This window comes from Nothobranchius furzeri, chromosome 13 (genome assembly GCF_043380555.1).
Source record: "Nothobranchius furzeri strain GRZ-AD chromosome 13, NfurGRZ-RIMD1, whole genome shotgun sequence".
NCBI lineage: Eukaryota > Metazoa > Chordata > Actinopteri > Cyprinodontiformes > Nothobranchiidae > Nothobranchius > Nothobranchius furzeri.
In genome coordinates this window covers 39,989,332-40,016,960 of record NC_091753.1, presented here as the reverse complement: position 1 = coordinate 40,016,960, position 27,629 = coordinate 39,989,332, and the positions used below count along the sequence as shown (strand labels likewise).

At 41.9% G+C, this 27,629-nt stretch overlaps 1 protein-coding gene across 1 annotated transcript; it reads left to right on the top strand.

Annotated features, from left to right (window-relative positions):
• Positions 1–42: 42 nt before the first annotated feature.
• On the top strand, positions 43–27,448 carry LOC107380336 (uncharacterized). The gene is made up of 34 exons (XM_015951527.3): positions 43–1,486; positions 1,577–1,800; positions 2,369–2,530; positions 2,882–3,061; positions 3,227–3,347; positions 3,456–3,536; positions 4,247–4,451; positions 4,532–4,694; positions 6,358–6,546; positions 6,628–6,802; positions 7,262–7,404; positions 9,851–10,027; positions 10,183–10,313; positions 10,382–10,539; positions 10,731–10,958; positions 11,755–12,093; positions 12,168–12,316; positions 13,723–13,981; positions 14,160–14,330; positions 14,406–14,563; positions 14,680–14,811; positions 15,396–15,537; positions 15,618–15,769; positions 17,473–17,598; positions 17,708–17,897; positions 18,076–18,150; positions 19,032–19,157; positions 22,831–22,890; positions 23,206–23,322; positions 23,422–23,567; positions 23,809–23,895; positions 25,089–25,235; positions 25,359–25,541; positions 25,672–27,448. Exons 1-34 carry the CDS (start codon positions 1,390–1,392, stop codon positions 25,783–25,785), a joined length of 5,307 nt encoding a protein of 1,768 aa, XP_015807013.2. The 5' UTR covers positions 43–1,389; the 3' UTR covers positions 25,786–27,448.
• The last annotated feature ends 181 nt before the right edge of the window (positions 27,449–27,629 follow it).

Here is a 27,629-nt window from a genome sequence, read left to right as displayed (position 1 = left end):
TTGGAAAAGAAGGTCATCTCTTTCATCATTAAATATAATTTTAAAGTAGTTTTACAGTAAAAATTATTTTGTGATCGATTTTCATTTTTTTTCAGAAAAAAAATATCTGGGTAAAAGTTGAGAGCAGTTCAATCAGACAAGCTGCGTGTTTAAAGATGTGTTTATTTGCATTTGTGAAATGCAAATTTTGCCACAAACAAGATGAATATTTGGGTTAAAGTTGAGCATGGTTTCATTAGATAAGCCACAAGTCGTCACTGCTGGGGGTCAAAGTCCATGGCTGCCATGATGAAACAGCCTTTGTGGGGGTATTCAAGGTATCCAAAGTCTAGCGTTTACTTCACTACAACAACAGAGCAGAGCGGGACCTTGACTAGTGGACATGAAAACAAAATTATTTACTTTCTTTAGTTTATTGACGTAGTCTGCGTGCTCACAAAAGGGCTTTTATTTTACATATTATTTTTATTATTATTATTGAGTGTTGAGTGCAAACACCACCGTTCGTGTTTCATTGAAACATATATCTACTTGAGCAATTCTTTTCCTGCAGAAATGACTCGTCAGCTCGAGTCACTTTGCATCAATATAATGGAGCTTTTTCATTTTACTATAGAGCAAAGGTCAACCCTCCGGCATTGATTTTTGCTCAGGCATGAAGCATCAAAGGAAGCAATCAATGGTTTGTAAAGATTTTAAAAAGCTAACAGTGTCTGTGGCAGATAAATTACAGTTTAATTTAAAGAAATACATTTGTGAACCTATTAAAAAAATCTAAATCTCAGTTTTAGCCACGCCGACTTCGACCTTTTTATTTTTTCTGTTTCCCCTCTGCAGGTCGACACTATCAGGTACATAATGAAAAAAACAAAGCAAACATTTGTTTGTCCAACTAGACTTGGGTGCCCCCGAGTCTCCGGTCAGCTAGAATAAAAGCTAATAAACCAGGTTAATGTCAGAATGGCTGATTTGGTGAAGCTACAGCAGCTTACACAATGCCTCCATGCAGGATCAGGACAAACACCGAGCTTTGCTTGCGAAGTTCAAAATACAATAAGGTGCTTCTCTTTAAAGCAGTGAAGCTCGCTGCGAGTCGATCCATTCATCAGTATCATGATGGGATTGAGAAAAACAGAGTAAGGTGATCTGCAGCGCCAGGCGAGCGTTTTCTTTTTCCTCCTGCTGAGCGCTCACACCACTGTCACTGTCACCTAACCTTACAGGCCGCATTAATAATTCAGCAACCTGCTGAAAGTCAAGCAGACGTTAGCAGATGAAGGATGCTTGCAGAACATGAAAAGCTTTTTCTTGATGGATCACAGATGAAACGTCACGTCTTTTTATGAGCCTTTTTCTTTAGGATGTGAGAACATCAGAACTTCTGCAGACATGGGGTTTTGGTGTCTGTGGTGGATTTTTAGTTCAGGTGTGGCTCCTGAAAGGGACAACAGTCAGTTTAATAATGAGCGGCTGCACTGCCGGCAAGGTAAGCTTTCCTGAATGCAGCTTCATTTTTAAAACCACAACTGCAACAGCAAAAACAAGAAAAATTACAAAAATATATTTTTGTTTGTAGGTTTCTATTGTCCTCCTGAAAGTTTTAGCCCCGTTCCCTGTCCCAAGGGGACATACGGACCAGATGTTGGAGCTGTGTCTGTAGAAAGCTGTTTGAAGTGTCCTTCTCACTACTACTGTCCTCGACCAGGAATGTTTTCCCCTCTGACTTGTGGTCCGCTGGCTCAGCAGCCCCTGTCTGGACAGCACTCCTGCACCTGTCCAGGGGAGGGACAACATTTTCAGGTGCTGTTCTTGACAAAGGCGACAGAAAGATCATTTCTACAAGCAATTTCAGTTTAAATGTGTTTTTGTGAAATCATATGTGAAAGGTGTGTGATGTTTTTACATTAGTGTGTGTTTCTGCTTGCAATATATATCACGAACCACTAGACAGATGTTAGTAAAACTCTTAAAATATTTATTTTCAGGATTTGACCCATTAAGACATAACTCCTTTTCTTCAGATTGGGTCTGTGATCCGTCCATAAAATCCTAGAGTGTTGTTCAAGCAGTGATGTAGAGTCTCTCTGAGATGTCGGACTAAAGAATCTGCAGCTTCTAGCTGAAAGAGCTCCAGATCGAGTTACCATTGATGAGGATCTGGTTTCCCAGGCTGCTACCTTTGCATTGCTCTCCTCTGATCATCTCACAATAAAGGGAATGAGATTTTTGTCCCTGAGTTTGCATGAGAATGACGAAGCATAAAGTTAAAAATGCAGTATCATTAAATCAATGAGAGAGCACTTTGGCACATTAAGCAACAACATGACTCCAGATTGAGGTGTATACTTTATCTTTTGTCTTTCTATAGAGCAGTGATGGGCGCTGCATCTGCAGCACCGGCTATCAACCCACCAGCAATGAAGAAGTGTGTGTGGAACAGCTGTACAGCGTCTGCAGAGATGGGAGATCACGCACACAGTATGGAGACTGCTTCGACAAGCAACAGTGGTCGTCTCACTGCAGACGTGAGGTTGTACTTGTGATATAGGCCCCCTATCACACTCAGATACAGTCACAAGAAGTAGGGCAAAGGGAATTGTCTAGATTTCATAAAACATCACCAAACAGGAAACTCATCCTGAAGATACGAGACCACCGAGGCCTGTTTGCTGAACACACTGAGCAAACACACTCCACGATCCTGGAGGGTAATGAGTACAACCCAGATGTCTTTGCCCTTTATTCTGTGAACCCGACGGTGCTTTATCTGCACTAATAAGGTCCTCTTAATGTTTAACCAGGAAGTTCTTCCTGTGACTTTTGATCCGTAATGCTTTAATCAGATGAATTAATTTAATTTGCATTGGTTATGTTTCCTCAGGTGTGCCAAACTGCAGAGGACTACCGTGGTTATGACAGGGAGTTGGGTCTGTGTGTGTGCAGAGACGCACCTGGAAGAGCCATGTGTGGAGGCCTTTGTAGGAGAAAAATGGAGAGTGACCTGAAGCTCCAGTGTGGCTTGGATGGAGACCTGGAACTGGTGTGGAGCTACGAAAGTCAGGTGAATAAGATGCACAATAAAGAAATGACTGATTGTTTCAGGTTAAGAAGGTAATCGTTGACATCAAGTGTGACATTGTGACTCGATCAGACAAAGTGCACATCCACCCAGTGTCTTAATTTGACACCGACCTATTAAAGCCAAACTCTTATTGTGTGCCTGCAGGTGTCAGACCTCTCAGGCGGCGTGCTGGAAACTGTCTTTAAAAAGTGGGACTCCCAGGGGAATCTGCAGTGCAACAGCCAAAACAAATCCTCACGTCCTGTCTATATTGTTCAAACAACAGGTGGGGACGCACTTTCGCACAATCACAGACACAAACACAATGGGGCTTTTCTGTCCAGCTCCTTGCCTCTTTGTGGCTTCCTGTCACCCTTTCACTATGTGGCTGCAGAAGCAGGATTCTTCGGCCTCCTCGGTGGCATCCCAAAGGAAATCCACCAGCTGTTTCCTGACAGCACGCACAGTTCGGCAGGTTTGTTGCAGCCATTTATTCTCCAGACTGAATTTACGATTTATGCATTAAAAAGATGAGCTTATTGAAGGTGCGGAACGCTGAAAAAACATTTTAAAATGATTAAGTCTGATTACAATCGGTCACTCTGAGTTTTTCATGCAGACTGAACATGTAAATAGTCTCCTACACCTATCTCCTGCATTAGGTTCTGATAGATAATTGCCAGTGAAACTCAAGCATTTGAAAATTCTGACAGATCTACATCACACTGTCACTTAACATTCATGGACTCACCCATCTTGACTCGTGATGGGGAAGGCTGTTGTTTTAGCATCCAGGAATCAACAGACAACGTCCTGGTAGTAGGAGGTCCTAGCTAACCGTTACATTAGCAACTCCACTACACAGAAGAAAACTTCTCCATGCTTGTGTTATTTTTGGTGATTAAATATCAACGTTGCAAGTCAGTGATAGAATCACGTTGCTGTTATCCAATCCGAGGCGAGATTTCCAAAACTCAGGAAATAAGACTCCAAATCCCACCGTGTTCAGCCACCCTCTGCTGCAGCAGACTTGTCCATGCTGATCCAAGCAATTTTTTGCCCCGAGTATGGCTTGCAAGGCATTCATTCCTATCAGAGACCACTGCAAATGTATTGATTAAATGAGTTTCCCACACCTTTATATCAACCTGACTGCTATAAGGAAGTTTTATTGTCTGTTTCTAGACAAAGAAAACAGATTTTTGCACGAGGTCGAGAGGGAGGAAGATAACATTCCTGCAGATGGAGAGGTTCATTTAAGAGAGAGTGATGTCACTGAAGAAAACAAGATGTTATATATAAATGGAGTTTTGAACCCAACAACATGTCTCCATCTGGGTGATATTTTACTGTTCATCGTCAACACGCTTCACTACCCGTTCTATGATGTGTAAGTCAGATCTTTTACTCTTCTATAAATCACTTTAATTGGCTTTTTAATCACTTGTTGGCACTGTCTTTGTGTTTCAGTGATAACCTGTACAACACAAACAGTCACTTTGACTGGGGTGCGTTCAGACTCCTTAAGGAAGAGCTGACTCTTTCCTGGACTCCTCCAGCCATCTTCACAGTTGTCTTTAGCCAACCTGGAGTTTATGTTTTTACTCTCAGCAGCAATCAGCACAAACACATGGTAATCATTATATTTCATTTTTAAATTGTTTGCCCAGAAGGGCTGCACAGTGGCAAAGCCTTGCAGCAAGAAGGTCCTGGGTTCAAAACCAAACCTGGGCTTTCTCTGCAAGGAGTTTGCATGTTCTCCCTGTGCATGCATGGGTTCTCTCTGGGTACTCCAGCTTCCTCCTCCTGTCCAAGCTGTCAGGTTGATTGGTCTCTGAATTGTTTCTAGGCGTGTGTGTATGCATGGTTGTTGGCCCTGTGTGTTTATGTGTTGCCCTGCGATGGACTGGCAACATGTTCTAGGTCAGGGGTGTCAAACTCATTTTAGCTCAGAGGCCACATTGAGGGAAATCTAGTCCCAAGTGGGCCGGACCGGTAAATTAAAAACAACTGTTTTCTTTGTTTTAATACAATCAATATAAAACAAAGCTGGAGCCTGAGGACAGTGTATCCAAAATAGTACAAGTACAACACCTGAAGTGTACTTGAAAATTTGAAAAATAAATAAAAATCAATGAATCAAAGAAACATTCTTTAGTGATTCAAAGAGCTTACAGATCTCATGGCTAGATCAGTTTCATGCAGCACTTAAAGTATATTTGACTCATTTTACTTAACATCTTTTAGCTTTCACCAGCACATCAATATCAGAAGTCACATCCTGAGTGGCGGCCAACTTCAGGATGTGATTCAAGTTCTTGTGTGAGTCTTGAGCGCAGCTTTGTTTTATTTATACTCATTACAGAGGAAACCTGCTCACGATAAGTTTATTTTCACTCTACATTGTAAAGTATGAAAATAAAGTTTACACAACCATCTCACGGGCCGGACTTAACCCGTTTGCCGGCCGGACCTGGCCCGCGGGCCGTATATTTGACACCCCTGTTCTAGGTGCACCCCACCAGCTTACCTGGAGATTACAGGTGATAGGCCCCAGCCCCCCGCGACACTGCATGGACAAGTGGGTATAGACAATGCATGGACAGTTTGATCAAAAATGGATTATAAAAGTTATAAATTTGTAAACGGTGAGGAACAAAAGGAAAAACAACAGTTTTCAGTATTTTTTTAGCTGTTTCGGATTGATTTTACTTGTTGTTTACTGAATTTCATCCACACCTTTAGTTGTAGCAGTTAGTCAAATAGTAAACATCATCATAAAATATGATCAGTTTTCCTCATATTTAAATTTGTGAATTCTTCATCAAGTCAAAAGAAAAAGTACTTTTCATCTTTCTTGAAAATCAGGGTCATTTTTGCTGTGTCTGCCTTAAAAGTCAACAAGAAAATCAACAGAAAAATTGACTTTTGTAACACTTTTTTGCCACTTCCCTAAGAATGTTTCTTCTGTCTCTCTATAAAAAAAGTTACAGTCATTGAAAAACAGAAAATCTAATCTGGATTATTCTCCTCCCGGGTACCGTCCTCCTTTCATAAACAGCACGTTGGTCAGCTGCCATGCAGTTTTTAAATGTGCTATATAAATAACTATGGTATATTTTGGCATAGTATGGTCTGGCTTTCTCACTAGTAAACTCTCCATTGAATGATGCAATTCTGCCATTTTTAAATATATCGCTATGAATAATCCTTGACTTAGATCTGACATTAACAGTTTGAAGAATTCCCTGATTGTTAGATTTGCTGTTCTCTCTCCCTTCCTGCATGTCTCTCAGTATGTGCGAGTGATGCCTGCAGGAGGCCAGTGCTACGAGCCGGGCCCTTTTTTCCCTACACTCCCTCGTCATGTGACCAGGATGGGGATCAGACGAAGACGTGACCTGTTGCTTCGGCCGGACTGGCTGGTGGCTGGAGGGCTGCTGTTCGGAGCTGTGATTGTTCTCTGTCTATGTGTAGCAGTGCTGGTTAGTTTTCAACACGCGGTGCCTCCAGATGTCACCACAAAAGGATAATTTACAAAAACACCCCGTCTATTCCTTCTGCAGATCATGTTCCGTGAGTATGGATGGCCACAGAAGGAAACAATCAGAGCGAGGTATCGCTCTTTGCAGTTATCCTACCAAATGGATGATTACTCATCAAAAGGTTCAAGGGTTATCTCGCTTAGGAAGACTCACCGGAAGCAACAAGCTGGAGTGACACAAGACTCCATGCAGCCAGGTGGAACATTAAATCATGAGTGTGAACTCGCATAAACACTTCATTCATCAAAAGCATAGGAGCCAACATATTGCAGAAGTTGCATTCACATGAGATTTCCACAATGTAGACACAAGAACATGGACACCACATCATGTAGGATCACAGTGCGACGATCCCCATGGTGTCTTACGCAACTCTGACAATGACCTTAGGGCGGTGCTCCCACGTGACCAATTACTGTTAAAAAAAAGCTGACGTCAAAGCTGATAGCACGTGGTGAAAGTAGAAAGGAAAACAATCCAAGTGTCACGTCAAAGGGCAGCATCCTGTGTTTGGTACGTGCCTGAGGATGAACACACACAAACTGACGTAAACCTGTAGAAGCCAAGCTGTTTGATTTCCCAACACATTCACTTGACCAAATCCAGATTTTAAATGCAGTTTTAGAATTTTTTGTGTGTTTTACTCTCTTAACAGTTGCCTGCGCGGATGCCTCGGATGAGTTTTGGGATTATGAACACCAGGTGGATCTGGAGGCGTTCAGCAGCAACACCTTCTACAGCCTGCTGCTTAAGCAAAGCCTGTCTGTCACAACGCGACTGGGGCAGCTCACAACTGAGGTCCATAACTATTAGAGTTAAAGTGAACGTGCGGCATGTGGCAGAACTCACTCTGGTTTTCTCGTCTCTTTCATAAATTTTAAAGTGTATCATTTTCTCTGAGGTAAAATCTTTCAATAGCTTAAAATTTTTGTAGGAATTGTCAGATACGAGCAAAGTTAGATGATGTCCCAAAATAAATAACAAGCTGATAGTGGAATGATGTTAGAAAATGAAACAAATACAAGAGTACACTGGTTTAACGCATATTCTGATTACAGATCAGTGCAAACAGACTACAGATAAGGAACTTTCAGGATGAACGATTCACTTTTGAACCTTATTTTGTAGTTCTACACCAGAATCTAAAGCGTGTCTGAGCATTGCTTAGTTTATGTGGAAAAGTTGCTTTCTCAGAAATGTCTTCTATGCGATGCTGTGGCGGTGCTAATCTTCTGTTTTGACCCAAATCAGTCCAACCACAGGGAGACCCTGGCTCTCGGATTCCAGGATTACCTTTTAGTCATTTTGTCAACATTTCTGAGAACAGCAAACTAGATAAAAGGTTGAATGTTTCTTTAGTTCACAAGAGACTCTATTTGAAACTGTGATAGCGTGCTCATTGATCACCTAGTGTTAGTTAAAGTGCCTGAGGCTGATTGCTACAAGGATGAAGATCAAACGTTATGTTCAACAGTCAAGTTTAAGCATGTTCATGTCTTGTTTTTGAATCTTGGAAAATAACAACAGACAGCAACAAAAGGTAGAGCTGTTAAACATTCAACCAGTTGGAAAGTCAAAATGATATTCAAGGATATAGAAAGGAGCCTCCTCAGCATTACATTCATGCAGCGCTGCAGCTCGATAAAAAGTGGAAATTTAATGCATGCACATATTCAATTCAAATTCAATTCAAGTTTATTTATATAGCGCCAAATCACGACAAGAGTCATCTCCAGGCACTTCCCCCCAGTAAACATTCCGATACAGGTCAGTTCATTAAGCCAATCAGTAAAATGTTTCCTATATAAGGAACCCAGCAGGTTGCATCATACTAAGCAAGCATTTAGCGACAGTGGAGAGAAAAACTCCCTTTTAACAGGAAGAAACCTCCAGAAGATCCTGGCTCAGTATAAGCAGCCATCCACCATGACTCACTGGGGATCGAGAAGACAGAGCAGATACACACACACACACACACACACACACACACACACACACACACACACACACACACACACACACACACACGCACACGCACGCACGCACGCACGCACACACGCACACACACACACACACACGCACTCGCATACACATACATACACATACATACACACACACACACACACACACACACTCGCATACACATACACACACATACACACTCACATGCATGCATGCACGCACGCACGCACACACACACACACACACACTCGCATACACATACACACACACACACACACACACACACACACACACACACACACACACACACACACACACACACACACACACACACACACACACATACACAACATATATACCAAGTTGTATTACTATGGCTACATTGTGATTTCTTACTAAATTTTCTATTTAGTAAGAAATAAACTGTACTGTATTTATGTTAGTGAATCTATAATTAATTCAACAGGTAAACTAGTAGTAGCACATTCAGTGTCAAATATTGTAAAAGGTTATTATCAGGAAATTAAGACTAGAATATTTTTTTTCCCGCGTTGTATTCAAATTTTACGTTGTCCCACACTGAGTAGTTTCTGTCCTACATTTACCGAGTTAGGATATGGTCACCCTAATAGTAGTAGAATGCAAGGTAACACATCATTCTGAATCCCATTCAGCCATTCAGGGTGATGATTTGCTCTAGCTGGTCGAGAAAGCTAAATTCCAAACTATACATACAGCTTTTATTTGTTTAATCAGCATTAAAACTAATGTTAAATAGATTATCAAGCATCTCAAATACTGGATTCACAGGAAGTCAGAAGAGAAAAAGAAATAAATAATTGTACCCAATCTGAGTTATATTTGCTGTCTGCATGGTTTCATGCGTACCCAACAGAACCTGTTGTCTCGTCAAATATTTCTTAATGTTCTTGCATCTTTTTTTCAGCACCTTCTGACCCTTTTTTCATTCACTTCTCACTGATATTATTCAACCCCATTCAAGCAGATTGAGTATCACAAGTGAGCCTCTTTGTCCTCTTCCGTGCAGTTATCTCCATCCTGTGTTCTTCCTGTTCTTACCATAAAGACCATTGGCTGCTGGGTTGTGAACACAGATTTATGTTACAAGCCCGAGGACAAACAGAGCGATAAAGATATAAAAGAGACACCATCCCACAAATGCGATGAGTGTCAGCTCAATGCATGCCCGTTTCATTACACAGGGATCAGATTACTGCAGTGATATGATGATTTTGTTTCTAATATATGTTTGTGCATGTAGGTGAAGGAACTTTATCAGGGAGTCCTCGGGAAACTGCAACTGCTCCACCCAAGCATGATTGCTGAAGAGAGGGTGGGGGACGGCTATGAGAGGATGAGGAGGGAGATGGAGAAAGAAGTGGTGAGACGGAAATCTTTAGCTTCACAGCTGCGGATTCTGCTGGACAGCCAGTTGCAGGTATACTGTGCAGTTCTTCACAACTACAGAAATATGCTTCATTAAGTAAAAACCTGCCATCATATCCAAAGAAATATGAGCATGTAATCATGCATGATAGTAATCAGTGGTGTGGTGGGTCTGATCAAGTTAATTGATAAAGTGTGATGCTTCAGGTTCTGAGGCGGGAGCACCAGGCCAAGCAGAGGGTCTACTGTGTGTTCACATCTCATCTCAGAGAGTGCACACGGCTACTATCCAAGATAAATAACCACAGCCAGCCTTTCTGTGAGCTGCAACAGCAAATGTAATCATTTTCATGCACTGAAGCAATTTGTTTCATCAGATCTTCAGTCCTTTATGTCTTTATTTCAGCATCATGCAGAAGCTCACAGCTTTGACGGATGAAATGGGAGAACTGTTGTCTGCGGAGTGCCACCGTCAGGGAGCATGGGGGCTGTTGGGAGAGGGTACGGGGGCCAAGCTGCTCTGTCCTGACTCTAGGACAGTTCTGAACAAAGAGGACATATTTAGTGAGTTTACCTCCTTATTGAAATACACTCAAAAACATTTTATGTAGAAAAATAACACACTTATAAAAACGCTGCCACCTACTGTTACAGTTGTGTGCTGGAACACAAAGTCAGATGTGTGATGAAGTTACTAAAAGTGGTGGTATATACTGTATATTAGACAAACAATATAAATTAGTAAACTTTTCCAGGTCCTGATGGGTCTCTGCGGATCTCCGGCGCCGTTGACTCTGATGCAGTCACAGGCCTCATTAGGCCAAACGCTCACAGCCACATGCTGCTGAACAGCGGCCACACCATGGCCGTGCCGCCTGATTTCTTCCTTCACCCACAGACTGGTAGAGTTCTGCCCATCGTTGGCAACGTGGCCTACGATCCAGTCAGCGCTACATTAGTGATCATTACTGACCTCTGCACAGGTAACAGTATTCTTTCAGTTGTTTTCTTTTTCATTCATTCCAACCCAGCAGAAAATCTCCTTCATGAAGCAAAAAAATTGGCAGACAGAACAAAGGGTTTATGTTTGTGGGCCAGAGTCAGAGCCGAGGTCAGGTGGCAGAAAATCAAGTGAACAAACTAAAAGAGCAATTTTGCTACAAAAGCAAAAAAGAGAAGAATTTTAAAAGATCTGGGGGTGAAATCTTGACTAAAACTGAATGAATGTTTTTAATCTGACAAATGACTGAAGGTGTGTGTGCGTGTGTGTGTGTGTGCGTGTGTGTGTGTGTCTGCTCTGGCTTCTCAAACCCCAGTGAGTCGTGATGGATGGCTGCTCACTGAGCCTGGTTTCTTCCTGTGTAAAGGGAGTTTTCCTCTCTACTGTTGCTACATGCTTGCTCAGTTCTGGGATTGCTGTAAGACACTGACAATAGTCATCTAGTCTGCTGGGATTCCTTATAAGGAAACTTTAATATAACTGGCTTAATGAACTGAACTCAATTGGAAAGATTACTTTGTGAAGAGCCTGGAGACGACTCTTGTCATGATTACTTCAATTAAAAAAAATTGAAACTGAGACAAAAACAGGTTCAAATATGAAAAGTTACCAAATAAAACCTAAAATTGAAGTGATGTACAAAAATAAACTAAAACGAATTGAATCTACATTTTTGTGTTTCTAAATTCAAGCTAAAATGTGAGTTTAATAGTTTTATAAACACATTACATGTTAAGAATATACACAGACATCGGTCTGTGCCCTGTTCTTTGTTTCAGGTGACTCCAGGAAATGGGACAGTCCCCTCCTTCCCTTCATCCCCTATCCAACCTCCCCTCACTCGGACCAGCCTCTGCCTTGCTCTCGCCTCAGAGGCCTCAGACCGGGCCAGAGACTCCAGCTGGGCATTCCCATGCCAGACCCAGACACAGGAGTCCCAGTTCCCATTCTGGCAGTAACCATTCACCCCCAGACTGGATTAGTCTACCCTCTTGGTAGGCTAAATGTCTGCCCATTCTCCCGCCTGCCACAGCCCATACAAATTGGTTATCCAATGCTGGACTCCAGGACGGGGAACCTTGTTCTCACTGTTGGGGTTAATTTAGATCCAGTAACAGGTTGGTGCTGCTAATATCGTAACATAAATGATATTACATTTAGTTATTCATTATTGCCTTGTGTGCCTGTGAAGGAGATGTGCAGCCAGTAGGAGGAGTCCTGCTGGCCGAGTCCTTAATGGAGCCTCTGAGTGGGCGGATGGTGAGAATGGGAGGGGCCAGCACCAGGGCGGGACAGCTGGTGCCAAACGCAGGAGGGTACCAAACCTTACTAGACAGCAAGGTGCCAACAAGGATCTCATTCTTTTAAATAACTACATTTAAAAGAAGAATGCAACAAAAGCATGATGCGCTTAGTTTACGCTCACAAAAAATGTTCTTGAGTTTCTAAAGCAGCATCAAATCATGACAATATTCAGATTTCAGTTTTTTTCTGTTCTTGATAGTTTGCATTTTTGCCTTTCAATAAAACAATAAAAAACAATAAAAAAAACTTTATTTTGAGGTAATTAGAAGCGTGTGACATGTTACATTTAAAAACTAACACACCAGGCTGTCACGTTGCGAGCCAAGAGGAGGTCAGGACCCAAGATACAGAAACCCAGAGCGACACAAAGGCAGGAGCCAAGTAAAACGTAAAATCCTTTATTTAGGAATAACTGTCCAAAAACCAAAAATCCAAGAAGGGGCAGGAAGCCCAGATCCAAATGTCCAAGAATCCAAAAGAGCAAAATCCAAGAGGCCTAGAGGAAAAAACCAAATACCTAGAGCCCGGGGGGGGGGGGGGGGGGGGGGGGGGGGGGGACGACAAGGAGACATTGCTGACACAAACAACAATGAACCGACAACACACTGAGGCCCTGTCCACACGTAGCCGGGGATCTGCCAAAACGTAGATATTTTTCCACGTTTTGGGTGTCTGCGTGTGGACAGAGAAAACCGGAGTTTTAAGGTCCGCAACGTCACTTTCAGCGACAAAAAATGCTGACATCACGTGTGCGACCTGTGTTTACACTAGCCGGCAGCATGGATGCCCTCAGAGCTGCGCTCGCTTTATCAATAGTCCAAGCGCTTTTTGCTTGTTTGTTTTTGCAAGCGGAATTACTGCTCCTTGCGGAAGACCACAGATGAAGGGTGAGGTTAAGAACGGGGGAAGTACTGCCGCCTACAGGTCTGGCATGTCCTTAACAACGTATTTATCCGGGTACGTGTGGACAGTTTTCTTTTTAAAATGAGGTGGTGTGGATGCAAGTTTTTGGAGGGGCGGATATTCGTTTTTGAAAAAACCCGGCTACGTGCGGACTAGGCCTGAGACGCAGACAGGGTTATATACACAAGGGCTGGGTGATTAGGGAATTGTGCACAGGTGAGACAAATAAACAGAGAGGAGGAGCACAACGAAGCAGGGGAGGAAACCAGACCTAAAAATGGGGAAGGGAGCAAAATGAACTAAAGGGAGAACGTAAGGGAAACCTAGAGAGAACCTGGAGGGGGTTGGGGACACAGAAACCTAAGGGGAACACCTAAGGGAAAAAAAAACCTGGAGTGGGCTGGGGAACACCAGAGGCACATGAGGGGAGATGCAGACAAGGAGACACATGAGGGAGACACAGAACATGACACAGGCACATAACAGCAATGGATTGATTTAAAAATCACTTGAATTAATGTCACATCTGTTCAACTCAGGTTCTGGTTGAGATGTTTAAAGTTTTGGATCTTCTGAAGTCACTTACTGAGGAGTGGGATTCAGATCCAACTCTGCAGCACATGCAGCTCCATCCAGGCAGCGAGAATCCAAGTGGTCAACAAGATGATCTTGTTTCTGTGACCAAGGAGCTGGAGCGGTCCTGGGGAAAGAGTCTGCACTGCCAGCTGCAGCTGTGGACCCGGCTGGAGATGCTGCTGGACTGGACTGTGGGTCTCATGAAGGATGGAGGCACTCTGGGTGAGAAAATGCTTTAAACAATTGACCTTTTTCACCTACATAAAAAACCTTACACACTGTTCCATGTGATGTGATTCTCATAGTAAAGACCTGACTTCTTGGTTCTGATTTACTCATTAATCTTTTATCTAATTTATATTTATTTCTGCACCTGAAACATATTCCTGTTTTAAATCAGGAGAGATGCCTTTGCCAGGTTCAGATGTGCGTGTTCCAGCTCTGCTAGGTATGGAATATCCTGACCCCATGGGATCTGGTCTTAGCGTTCCTGTGCTTGGGTGTCAGCGAGATCCCATCTCTGGGAAAACAATTCCCTTGGCTGGAACCATGGAGGACCCAGATGGAAAAGGTACATAAGAAAAGATAGAACACACATTTTTACATTTCAGTTTTTAAGTGCTCACATGTGCTCTTCACCTCACAGGCCTGGTGGCGATCCGGTATGGATCCCAGACTGTTGACGCAGTAACTGGGCTGCTGGCACCGGTAGTTGGACTGAGGCTGGATGTATCTCGACAAAACATCATACCAGTCACAGCTTCATACTGGTTAATGATGGCAGAACAAACTGATAGTATACAGGTGGGAGAGATGATAAGATGGCCATATTTTCATGACTGTTTGTGAAATGTGCATTATAGAGACTTATACAAGTTTTTGTTTCAGAGCTCTGTCTGACTTTTTAAATGTTTTGCCAGGTTGAGGCTTTGCAGAGAGAAGTGTGTGTGAGAAACACCTACTGGCAGCAGCAGAGGCAGCGTGAGGACGATTTCCTCACCGATCTGGACTCAGTTTTGATCCAGAGTGTCTGTAGAGTCACAGATGCACAGGTCAGCAGAGGGAGTTCCTGTTTTAGTTGTGCGTTTCTCTTTGCTTAGAGGGATGAAGTCAGTAAAATAAGCTGAATTAAACAAGAAGCTGTATGATGTTGGGCAGCAGTAGCTCAGGAGGTAGATAGAGCAGGTTGCCTCATGATTGGAGGGCCATGGGTCCAACTCCAGCTCCCGCCAGGGGTATTCTGCTGTTGTGTCCTTGGGCAAGACACTTCACCTAACTTGTCTGTGTTGGTGGTGGGTAGAGGGGCCGATGGAGCCAAATGGCAGCCTCGCCTCTGTCAGACTGCTCAAGGGCGGCTGTGGCTACATAGTAACTCACCATCACTAGCAGCATGTGAATGTGAGAGAGTATTTGAGTGTCCTAAAAAGCGCTATATACGTTTGATGTATTATTGTCGTTTAAAACAGCGCTTGAAAAAACAAACAAACAAGTAAAGCTGCAAGATTTTGAAGTTAAGCGGTTTTTAAAATGTGTTACCTTTCTTGGAATTTTGAAATCAACTTTCATGCATTTGGTATTAGAGCTGAAAAAGCAAAATGTATGTCTCCTTTTCACACGTGTTTACTCGTCTTTTCAGATTCGGTGGTCAGGGAAGCAACTGAGAGATGTAGCTACAGAGCTGCAGGATTCAGCCCAGACTGAGGTCCAGAGGAGAGCAGCTCAGCGCTCCTATCTGGCTCTGATCCTGCCTCCACACGTGTTACACATCCTCACATTTGGTAAATCACCAGCACTGATTTTTGACACTGCTTTTGGAGTCAGCATAATAAAATGCTGTGCTTTTTATCTGTGGGTTCAGGTGATGAAGAGGAGTGGGATCAGCAGTGTGTTTGGCACTCGACGCTCATGTCTGGACTTGATAAGCTGGATGTGTGTGTGGATCAGCTGCAACAAGACTATGAGAAATGGAAGTCACAAGCTGGAGATTGGTCTACAAACCTTAACGCAATGGTCAGATTTATTTTCTTTGTGGCATTTCTTTACACATAGGTGAGCAGTTCATAATCGTCTTGGGCTACAATTGAAAAACTACAACATAGAAACTGCATTGTTGGTTCTTTTTGAAAACACAGAAAAGGTTTCTTTTTTACCTTGCTGCTGACGCTTTCGTTCGCGGCTGTGAACTTCCTCAGAGCTGACGCTGATGGTGGCGTCACTTCCTACTCAGTTTATCCGCGGGCAGCAGAGGACGTTGTCGCCCTCTGCTGCCCGCTCTCCCCTCTCCGATGATGCAGACAACATAAAGTTCACATATGAGTCAGAAAGAGAAGGCTGCATAGTGGCACAGTTGTTAGCACTGTTGCCTCGCAGCAAGAAGGCTGCAGGTTCGAAACTCGGCTGTGGCCTTTTTGCATGGAGTTGCATGTTCTCCCCATGCGTGCATGGGTTTCCTCCGGGTACTCCGGGTTCCCCTACAGATCACAACATGCCCAACAAGTTAAAAATTGTATGTCACTTTGGATAAAAGTGTCTGCCAAATAAATAAACATAAACATAAGGCAGCATAGCATTTGTGGACATGAAAATAACCAGACAGACTGACGGGACCCTAAACATAAACAAATACAGGAAACCAACACACACAGACCAATATTTATTATGGACATCAGAACACCCTACCAAACACAAAATGTCAGTAATGAAAACATTATATCACCTAGCAAACATAATAACAGAAGAAAGAGACCGTAAACAAGAGGACAAACACATACAACACGCTTTAAAGACCTGCGGATACCTGACATGGGTAATAAACAAAGGAAAACAACAAACAACAACAGAAAGAAAAGAACAACCTAAGTAAAGAACCAGAAACCCAGAAAGACAAGAACCACAACCAGTGATAACTCTACCATACATCAAAGGCATGACTGAAAAAATAATAGCAACAATGAAAAAACATAACATAAACACACCAACAAAACCAAACACAACAGTTAGAAACAGACTAGTACACCCAAAAGACAAAATATCAGCTGGTCTTAAATGTGGAGTCATTTACAAAATCCCATGCAAACTCTGCAATAAAACATACATAGGAGAAACCGTACGCCAACTCAACACACGAACAACAGAACATAGAAAGGAGTGTGAGAAAGAAACAAGTCGAAGACACACAAGAGCAGCAAAACAAGAAGCAGAAAGCACAATGAAGAAGTCAGCCATAACAGATCACTGCACAAGAGAAAATTATATAATAGACTGGGACAACACAAGGATCATAAACACCGAACAGAAACACAAAAGTTGGATAAAGGAAGCTATAGAGATAAGGAGACGTGGATGCGGGACTATGAACAGAGACAATGGGGTCTACACACTGGATCGCCCATGAAACTGCATCATTGGAGAGGGGAGAACGGGCAGCAGAGGGCGACAGTGTCCTCTGCTGCCCGCGGATAAACGGAATAGGAAGTGACGCCACCATCAGCGTCAGCTCTGAGGATGTTCGCAGCCGTGAACGAAACTGTCAGCAGCAAGATAAAAATAAACCTTTTCTGTGTTTTGAAAAAGAACCAACAATGCAGTTAGAAAAGCAACACAGCAAGAACGTACCAAAGATACAACATAGCAAGCTTTAGAAAGCCTCAACAGAAGATTGGAGCACTCTGCAGTACTGATGCTGAAGTGTAATGTGATTATTTGGTCTTCAGGACAAAGAGCTGAGGCAGAGAGAGACATTGCAGCTGTGCAGTTCCAGACAGACAGAGCTGGACACTTCTCTCACTTCGCTGCACTTTGTCAGACATCTTTCTCAGCTGCGTGCCAAAACTGCACAGGTAAAAACACACAGATATAAAACATAAATTTGTGTCTTTATAAATATTAACAGATCTTTGTCTGGAGTCAAGTTAATTCTTATTACATAAGCTGCATTTGTCTGTTTAGGCTGTGCTGAGTGGGAACTTCTGGTTCAGGGACTTTGGTCTGGTCCAGAGCTGTGTGCATAAACTGAACGTGACAATCCCTGCCTCTCTCCAGCAGAGGGCCCTGCCTTTGCTGGAGAGACTGATTCATCTCCTGGAAGAAAAGCAGCCAACCGGCTTCTCCTCTAACTTCTGCAATCAGCACATCTCTGGTACATCACGAGTAGCAGAAAAGCAGATACCACACATACAATATCTTAATCATTACTTTGTAAATCATTGAACATTGACTTAACACACATCAGTCTTGATTATTAGAGTTTGTTTTTGAAGTATCTGAATAGAAAGAGGAACAATTACAGTTGAAATGTGACATTTAACATGTTTTAGGATTCTCAACAAAGCAGGCAGATTGTGTGGAGATGCCTTCCAGAGTCTGGACTGCTTCTGTGCCTGTGGGAAAAGGTATGTGCTTCATAAGGCACTCTAAATCCTGAATGTCAGTGTGGAAATGCACACAAAACCTTCAAATGAGATCTAAAAAAAAAGAAGAAAAAAAGAAGAAAATCTTTAGAAAATTTGGAGCCAAGACTCACTTTTATGACAGTTCAGTGTAATTGTAGTTCCCCTGAAAAGATTTACTCTACAAAAGGAAGCTTTAACTCTGGTTTATGGCATGAGAAACTGCATCCGGCTTAGGTGACAGGACGAGACAGTTAAAGAGACGAGAGACAAACAGCACACAGCAAAATCTGTCATTTGCTGGCATTGCAGCATCAGAACAAGTGGTTGTACAAAGGGATGTGTAAGGATTCTGAAAACTGCCCCAGACTCTCTAGAGCTAATTGTACTAAGGGTGATGCATCATGGAAACAAGAACAGCCCAGAGCATCCTCTAAGACAGAAAATCAATTGCAGGGTAGTTTTAACTAGAGATTTCTTCAGACTTAGTATCTCAAGAAAACCCTTGCATGCATTAGGGAACATGCAAACAGCAAAAGCTGAGATTTGAACCTGGAACCTTTTTACTGCAAGGCACCAGTGCAACAATCTGCACCATCGTGCAGCTCTGCTCAAACAAACTACAGTATATATGTAAAGCAAGAGCATTAATAATTACTAAAGAATTTAATTTCTGGGAATTTGGGAATAATGAAGTATTTCAATTTAAACTATGTCTTTTTGAGGATAGATTTCTCAATCTGCTTTTATCTCGTTGTTTATCTTTTAAACCTCAAAATTGAATTTAGTTTCCTTTTACAAACTTTAATTGACAACTTTACTGTGTTTACAAGGATTGATCCCCAGTTTTAGGCAGTGAAAAGACCTTCCCTATGTCTCTAAAGGTCTCTCTACTCAGTCTTTGAGGGAGCCTGTGGCTCGGTCCCAGGAGATCGGTCTTCATGCAAACTCATTACTGACACAAAACAACTCAGAAAGACAAACAGCATCTTCTGGAGTTCATTCTCAAGGTGAGATGGAGCTTAGCATATTTGTCACTTTCTTTAACTTCTTTAAAGGTGTGGTTCACAGAACACCCATTTTTAAATGAATATTTCTGATTATAACCAGTCACTCTGAGATTTCCCAACAGGCTGAACATGAAAATAGTCTCCTACACCTGTCTCCTGCATTAGCTTCTGATAGAAAATAGATGGTGAAACGCTAGGATATGAAAAGCCTGACAGATCTACGTCACACTGTCACTTAACCCCGGCTTTCCACAGGAGCCGTCAGCAGCACGTTACTGCAGCAGCACGTCATAGCTGCTGATAGAAACCGCTGTGGTCAACAGAACCTTTTCCACTGGAGCCGTCAGCAGCGCGAGTCGGCCGCCTCTCAGGAGCAGCATGTCGCAGCCCTTACGCGCCGGTTCTATTTTCTACGCGCGACGCCTCTGAAACGGGTCAAGTTCGACATTTTTGGGGAAAGAAAGACAGGAAATCGGACGCGGAAATGGAGAGAAGCTCCCGAGATTTTCAGAATAAAGAACGTACTGCCTTCGGTTGCTTTACTTAAAAAAAAAAGTTACTAACTGTGCGTCCCCGTGAGAAGTTATCACCTAGCTAGCGGTCTCCTTTGTTTTTCAGGTCCGTATTGGCGATTATAAAACGGACAAAACATAAAAGACAAACCATGTTGTAGTTCTCTCCTGCTTGTTGTGTTTACTGACGAAGTCACTCGTGCGACTTCGTGCTCCGTCGGTGACAGCTGCTCCCCTGCTGCTCCACGTCTCGTGGGAAGGGTCAAGCAGCAGCTTACGCGAGCAAGACGTGCTGCTGCAGTAACATGCTGCTGACGGCTCCTGTGGAAAGCCGGGGTAACGTTCACAGACTCACCCATCTTGAATCACAACGAGGAAAGCCGCTGTTAGTTTAGTGTCCAAGAATCAGCAGAGAATGTTTTGACTTGCAGAAGCTAACCACTAGCATTAGCAACTTCACCACACGGCAGACGCTCCTCTAGGCTTGTGTTATTAGTGGAGATAAAATATCCACGTTGCAAGTCAGTGATAGAGTCGCGTTGATGTTATTCAATCCAAGGCGAGATGTTCAAATGTCAGGAAATAAAACCCCAAAACCTGCCGTCTGAAGGTCAGCTGTGATGTGGGTCACTACCAGTTCCTGGAAATGGTTCATCAGTATATTTCTTCCTCCAGAGTACAACCCACAAGGCATTCATTCCTAACAGAGACTACTGCAAATGTATTGGAGGTAGAGCAGGTTGTAATGGGAAGGTTGCAGGTTTGATTGCGGCTCCGATCAGAGAATGCTGCTGTTGTGTCCTTGGGCATAACACTTAACCTGTCTTGCCTGCTGCTGGTGGTCGGAGGGACCGGTGGCATCTGTGTTCGGCAGGCCTCGCCTCTATTAGTGCGCTCCAGGGCAGCTGTGGCTACATCGTAGCTCATCATCACCAGCGTGTGAATGGGTGAATGACTGATAGTGTTTTGAAGGGCCTTGGGGGGTTCGTTAAACCCTAATATGGCGCTATACAAATACAGACCAGTTACCATTTTATCAAACAAGTGTAACGTCAGAAAGGGTAAATTTGTCACCATCTACATTGACCAACATAATGACCTTTCATCTGCAGAAATAAATCCACTTTCTATTTGGCCTTCCAAATCCAGAAGTTTCTGTAGTGCTTGTTGACATTACATGAAGACTAAACATTCAAACAAACATTCTCACCCAAGGTTCTTGCACTCACCGTGTGAACGCCAGACGTAAACATTCTTCACTCTGAATAAGTGAAGACTCCACGATGTTATAGTTTTAAGTTAAATAATCATATGTGATGAATGAACAAGATGTTTAAATCAAATGTTTGAATAATCTGTGCTTAAATCAATGAATTTGAAATGAATATTGTTCTTACAATGATGCATTTATATCACAAATCAGTATGTGTTTGATTTAACAAGTTAATCATTGTTTACACTCATACACCTCACATAAGGTTAAAGATTCTTATTCACAATGTTAAGAATTTTGTATCTGAAGGAAGGCGTGGCTTTCTGAGGGATGTTGGTAAACACTCAGAAACATGTCAAATTCTGATTGGCCAAACTTGGCCAGAAATCATAACAAGGTAGTTTAATAAAACAAGACCTACTTCCCAATTAATTCAGTTTCTCACTGACCCTCGAACCGGCCAATTCAGGAAAGAAGCATTTTTGAAAACATCTTCTCCTTTGACCTCCTGTCAAAGCCTCTCTGAAACACTGCGACTGATACCAGACAACCAGCTCTCCTATGAGCCAAGCAAACATCAACCTTAGACGCAAATAAGCATTCCAGCTTTTGGCCTTCACCTCGAGGGATCTCAGACTGGAAGGGTCTTATTAGAACTTTCTACGGGTTCCTGATATCAGAGTTCACGCCATCGGCAGTGTCCCGCATGACCCCCCAGATCGAACGAGAACCTCCACACCAAGGGTGCTTGGACTTGACATGATAGATTGTGTCTGATGATGTTTTTATCAATAACTAACTAACAACAAATTCTTTTACACCCAGATTTCACAATTACTCTCAGATACAAAGAACGGTTGCTACAACATCTAGCTTCCATCACAACACCTCACATCTACCACGTCACATCTCATTATTCATATCTTGTCATGTATAAATGATTAGTTTAGGAAAAATAATTAAATTAATTTTATAAACTATATACTGAATCTGTCTGAATTAATTCTGAATCAATACGAAGTGTGTATATGGTCCCTAGTTAAGTAAAGAACCCTAGAATCTTCTGATTAAACATTCAAGGATCAATCAGATTGATATTTCATATTTATATGGAAAATCACATCTTATTGGTCATAATTAATGTGTATTAATTCCTACACAAGTAAACCACACCTTTAATTATATTGGAAACCAAGCTACTTTCTGGTAATGTCTGCCTTTTAAATAGCAACATTAATGCATAAAACAAAAAATTTAACCAGAAGAATAAACTTTGTTAGTGTTACAGGAACAATCAACACAATTTGGGGGCTTCTTGTGCAACTGAGCACCCCAGTGGGCGAGCTGTAGAGGTTGAACACGATTTGTGGGAGTTGTTTGTGGGAAAACCGCCTTTGTTGCGCCTTCCCCGCCTGAGTATTTTGGATATTATGTTGGGAGTCGATTAACTGGTCAGTCTACATTCCAACCCTCATCTACGATCACGAGCGTTGCTAGGGGTCGATAGAATGAAATTGCAGATACAAGCAGCCAAAATCAGTTTTCTCCACTGGGTGTCTGGGCTGTCCCTCAGAGATAGTGTGGGAAGCTCGGTTATCTGGGAGGAGCTCAGAGTAGACCCGCTGCTCCTCCACATCGGGAGGAGCCAGTTGAGGTGGCTCGGGCATCTGGTTAGGATCCCTCCCTGGTGAGGTTTTCTGGGCACATCCAACTGGGAGGAGACTGGGTCTCTCTGCTCGGATGCCTCCACGACCCAACCTCAGGGAAGCGGAGGAAACTGGATGGAGCGATGTTGGGAGTTACCACAATGGGGTTGTCATTTTTTAAAAATGCCATCCAAATTACCCTCATCATGCTATTACTTGATGCCCAGGGTGCCATGGTGACTGGATACATCTTAACCCTTTTTCCAGTGGTATCTATGAAAACTGTTGCTATTTTTAAACAGAAAGTCAACAGACGAAGGGATCTGCTCCGTTGGCACACATAGCTGTCCCCACCTTTTCAGGTATTCTAATTTTTATAAATATCGATTTAGATTTAGACAACTTTATAGATTATTTAACCCTTACCCAACATTAAAGCATTTTTTTGTGCTCAAATGACATTAACGTTCGTAAATTTAAACGTTGGGTAAGGGTTAAACACCAATGGACAGTTACTTTGTGGTCTCCCAGTTCGTATTTTTAGGTGGAGGAAATACAAATGAAAAAAGATGAAAATGTATTTATGCTTTTATTTGTCCCTTTTAAACACTTTTAAACACTTTTAAACACTTTTTTAACACTTTTAACACAATCCACTTTTAAACACCCTCCAACAGAGGAGCAGTGGAAACGGCTGCTGGAGCTCTCTCCTCTATTCCAGCTGTTAAAGGAGGTGGAGCTACAGCTGAAAGCCAGGGCTGGGAGGGCAGGGCTTCTTAGTCAAGACCTCAATGGTGAGTCAAAACATTTTCACTCACAAAGTCTAGAGATGTTTGTGAGCATGTGCGAACCTAAGAGTCTGAGTCCAGATCTAACTGAAGTGTGTGTTGAAGGTAAAGGTTTCATGGATGTCCTCGATGCTCAGTGGGAATGTGAGGGAGAGCTGATCCCTTTGAATCTGTCAGTGCTCAACCCCAGAGAGTTCCTGGTCTACCAACATGGATTATTCCTGATCAGTACACTACATCATCTACAACTGGTTAGTGTGCTAGTTTCACTCTAAAACGAAAACCTTTGCTTACATTTAAAATAATCAAATGGTCTTTAAGGCAAGTCTTTTTTGTATTTAATCTCCAAATAAATTCCTTAGGGGTAAAAAAAACATCACTTCAGTTATTTTATGTTTTTTTGTGCATATTTGTAACATAATCCAACTTTTCTAATTTCATCCCATCTAGATAGATTCAGAGAAACAAATATATTTTCCTCTTTTTCAACAGACTCCAGCTGTTTCCCTTCAAATAGCAGCTAGCCTCCCAAACAACAACTATTTCAACAATGCCTTCAGGAATTCTTTTTTTTATCAGGTAAACACCACGGCTGATAACCTCCCAAAACACGAGGTCAGTCATTTGCTGAATGCTCCATTCAAAACCGATCAATTTATCAGAAATTAAACAAATATGACAGGATCTAAAATCCCGCTTCAGTTGTATTCAACTGAATTTTTATTTATACACCTTTCACATCCACTAAAGGTAGCCCATAGGTGCTGAAGACAGCAAACTGATAAAAAAACACATTAAAGGTGCTCTGGAGTAAAATACTTCAATGAGAGATTTATGTAATAAAGCAGAGGTGTGACCAAGTCACTGCTTTGCAAGTCACAAGTAAGTCACAAGTCTTTCTAGTCAAGTCTCGAGTCAAGTCCAGGTCAAATACAATCAAGTCCAAGTCGAGTCCAAAGTCAGTGATGTGGAAGTCCAAGTCAAGTCCAAGTCCTTAACTTTGAATTTTCAAGTCATAATCAAGTCATCTGTCCAGCTTCTATTTAATGATAACGATAATAAATAAATTCCAGAAATAAAGCTTCTTAAAGCTTCATTTATTTGCTCAAACAAGCAGAAAGTGCAACTGAAACTGATTATAAACAAAGTGCTGCTACAGCTAGCAGAACAAGATCAAACCCAGAACAAAGAATGATTTATGATTTTTGTCCATGTCATGCAACTTTTGTGCTAAAATATCAATTATGCTCAAGTCATCATCAAGTCAACAGATGCAAGTCGATTCAAGTCGCAAGTCATTGGCATTCAAGTCCGAGTCAAGTTGTAAGTCTTTATAGATTTAATCAAGTCAAGTCTGAAGTCATTAAAAAATTGACTTGAGTCTGACCCGAGTCCAAGTCATATGACTCGAGTCCACACCTCTGTAATTAAGCACTCTGGTTAGATGATTGTTACTGAGACAGGTGAATATTATGATCTTAAAATGTCTCAAATGGATTTTCTTTCATAGTGTATTTGCAAAATAAAAAAAAAAACACTGTTGCCTCTTCTGTTACAAAGTAAGATGAGCTCCAGATTGCCAAGATCCAACTTCAAAACTTTTGTTGCAACATTTACATTTAGAAAAACTGCTAAACTGACATCTTTATCTTTTGTAGCTGTGAATAAAAAGTCATTTATTTTCAGAATTTTGTACAACTGATGAAATCTCCACGTTTTATTTAACAGCTATAATTTGCTCAGAAACATAACTCTTATTGTCCTGTTGGCAGGAAGCGGAGGAGATGCTTTTTGTCCGTCGCCAGAGGTTGCAGTCTGTTGGAGGCTTCTCTCTCATGTTGATTCATTGTCTGTCTCATATCAAAATAAAAGACATGAGCCCAGACTCCAGTCCCGCCTTCCAGAGGCTTTTCTTCAAGGTGCAGAAACATAAAATCTACATGATAGTATAGATCAGATGTTCAATTGGAAGTGTTTTCTTAATTGGACACATGTTCTCCTTATGTTGTTTTCTTATTATCTATTATTTCTCTAAATCCTAGTCTCTTCAGGAGTGCCTGGGACAACTCTTTCTGGCAAAAATGGACACGTCCCCCTCTGGACTGTCCAGTTTGTCTGAGCCATTTCAGGAGCAGGAAGACGTAACAGAAGTTTTGTCCGACCCCCATGGTGTGGCTCTGCTTCACAGAATTCACAAACCAAGCAGAAGATTGCTGTCTGAAGATGTAAATGAGTAAAAATGCTAATTTTTCTACTGTTTAATCATGTTTCTGAGGCTTTGTGTACTTGTGATTAACTGAAGCCGTATGTCTGTGTGTGGCTGTGTATTTTCTTTGTTGATGGCTGTACGAGCAGGTTGAGAAAATGCAGTCGAAGCACAGAGAGACATCCTTGTTCACCCATGTTGAAGGACTTCTGGAGGACAGAAAGTCTGGGGCCATCGAAAGTGGAGAAGACCAGACTGAATGAACTTACATGTATTTCTGAGATCAGAATCTTATTTCATATTTCTTGTGTTGTCTCATAAACCTGCTTGTAAGTTTATTACTTTTGTCTTTGTAAAATGCTACAAACACACACACACACACACACACACACACACACACACACACACACACACACACACACACACACACACACACACACACACACACACACACACACACACACACACACACACACACACACACACACAGAGCTGTTAATCAGAGTCGGAGACTAGCCACGGAAGCTCACATCTCATGAAGATTTAATCTCAGCTTTGATGATTACTGTTTTTTTAAACACTGCTTGGTTCATCTTAAACAGTTCAGGGGTGACATGACTTGGCAAACAGAAGAAAACATGGCTTCTAATTACTCCATTAGCTGAGGATTATTTTGCACATGAACGTTGAAATTTATTTTAAATGCATTTAGACACACATTGATATTTAGGTTGTTGTTCATGTGCTGATAATAAACTCATCTGTGTAACTCTAGACAGCTACACAATATGTGTTCAGAATTATAAGAGATTTCCAGCAGTGGCGCAGCGGCAGTCGTGGACCCAACAGTTTATGTGCTAATGTGGGATAAACAAATTTCTCAGCTTAAAGTCTGCACCAAAGAGGTTGTTCTAAACATTTGGATTTCCTTTTTAAGCAAAGGGAATGACTGAGGTCACGCTATTTTAACTCAGCCTGCAAGATTTGACTTGAGAGAGAGAGAGAGAGAGAGAGAGAGAGAGAGAGAGAGAGAGAGAGAGAGAGAGAGAGAGAGAGAGAGAGAGAGAGAGAGAGAGAGAGAGAGAGAGAGAGAGAGAGAGATATCTTTGATTTCCTCATTCAAATGGCACCAATTTTAAGTGAGGCACAGTTGTGGATCTGAAGAAAAGACAACGCGCTGTCAGCAGTTCTCATAGCCAGTTGGAACACACACCTTGTGTGCTAACAGATTATGCAAAAAGTTGCAATACTGAGTGAGGTAAATATGCAAAATATGACCAAATCTGCACATAGTCTTTCAACATCAGATGTACTTGTAATGGTGTAATGTTCTTGCATGAAAGAACATTCCACCTACCTACCTACCTTCTACTCATCCATCCATCCATGGAACTTATTTCTGGAGATTGACACAACATCAAGCTTTCATTGTTCTTTGTTTATTATTTTTAAATTATAACAATGAACCAATTTAACAAATATGTTGAATTATGTCACACACAGAATGCTGATGTTTTACAGCATCATGTACAAAGGAAAGAGACGACTAAAGTACAGAAATACAAGGCACAAAAGATGCAACAGCATCTGTTCGTGTTGCTTGCTTCTGCTGGAGACAAATGAAGGCTGGGCTTTGCAGGAGCTTCAGTGCTGTTTGTGCCAGGACCTCCTCAGGTTTACCTAGCTGCACTGGCGTTGACAGCGATGATGATGATGAGAAAAATGACTCCACAGACGCATGCGATGATGTTAAGCGTTCTGGCTGTTTTTGATGCCTCCTGAGCAGCAACTGAGTTTCCAGACTCATTAGCACCTTTTGCCTTTAGTGAGACAATACACAAAATTAGAAACAATTAAATAAACATGTTTATATAAAAACGATTACATTTGCAAAACAGCTGAATTTTATGATGCGTTTTGGACATGATCTACATACATTCAAATTTGAGTTATGAGTAGAAGTGATCAGAGATTCTGTCACAAAAATAAGCCTTGCAGTTAACGTCTTTGGCTACCCCATAAGAGGAAAAGTTTAAAACTAAAAAGTGTGACATTTTCCTACCTTGGATGAGAAAATGATTGCAGCAATCCCGAGAGGCAGACAACA

What these genes read in the sequence shown, in the direction of transcription:
- LOC107380336 (XM_015951527.3), top strand. Translation starts at nt 1,390, where the DNA reads ATGGGGTTTTGGTGTCTGTGGTGGATTTTTAGTTCAGGTGTGGCTCCT. An exon ending in TGTGGAGCTACGAAAGTCAG is followed by an intron (nt 3,062 to 3,226) that starts GTGAATAAGATG and finishes GTGTGCCTGCAG; the next exon opens with GTGTCAGACCTCTCAGGCGG. An exon ending in TGCGTGCCAAAACTGCACAG is followed by an intron (nt 17,599 to 17,707) that starts GTAAAAACACAC and finishes TTGTCTGTTTAG; the next exon opens with GCTGTGCTGAGTGGGAACTT.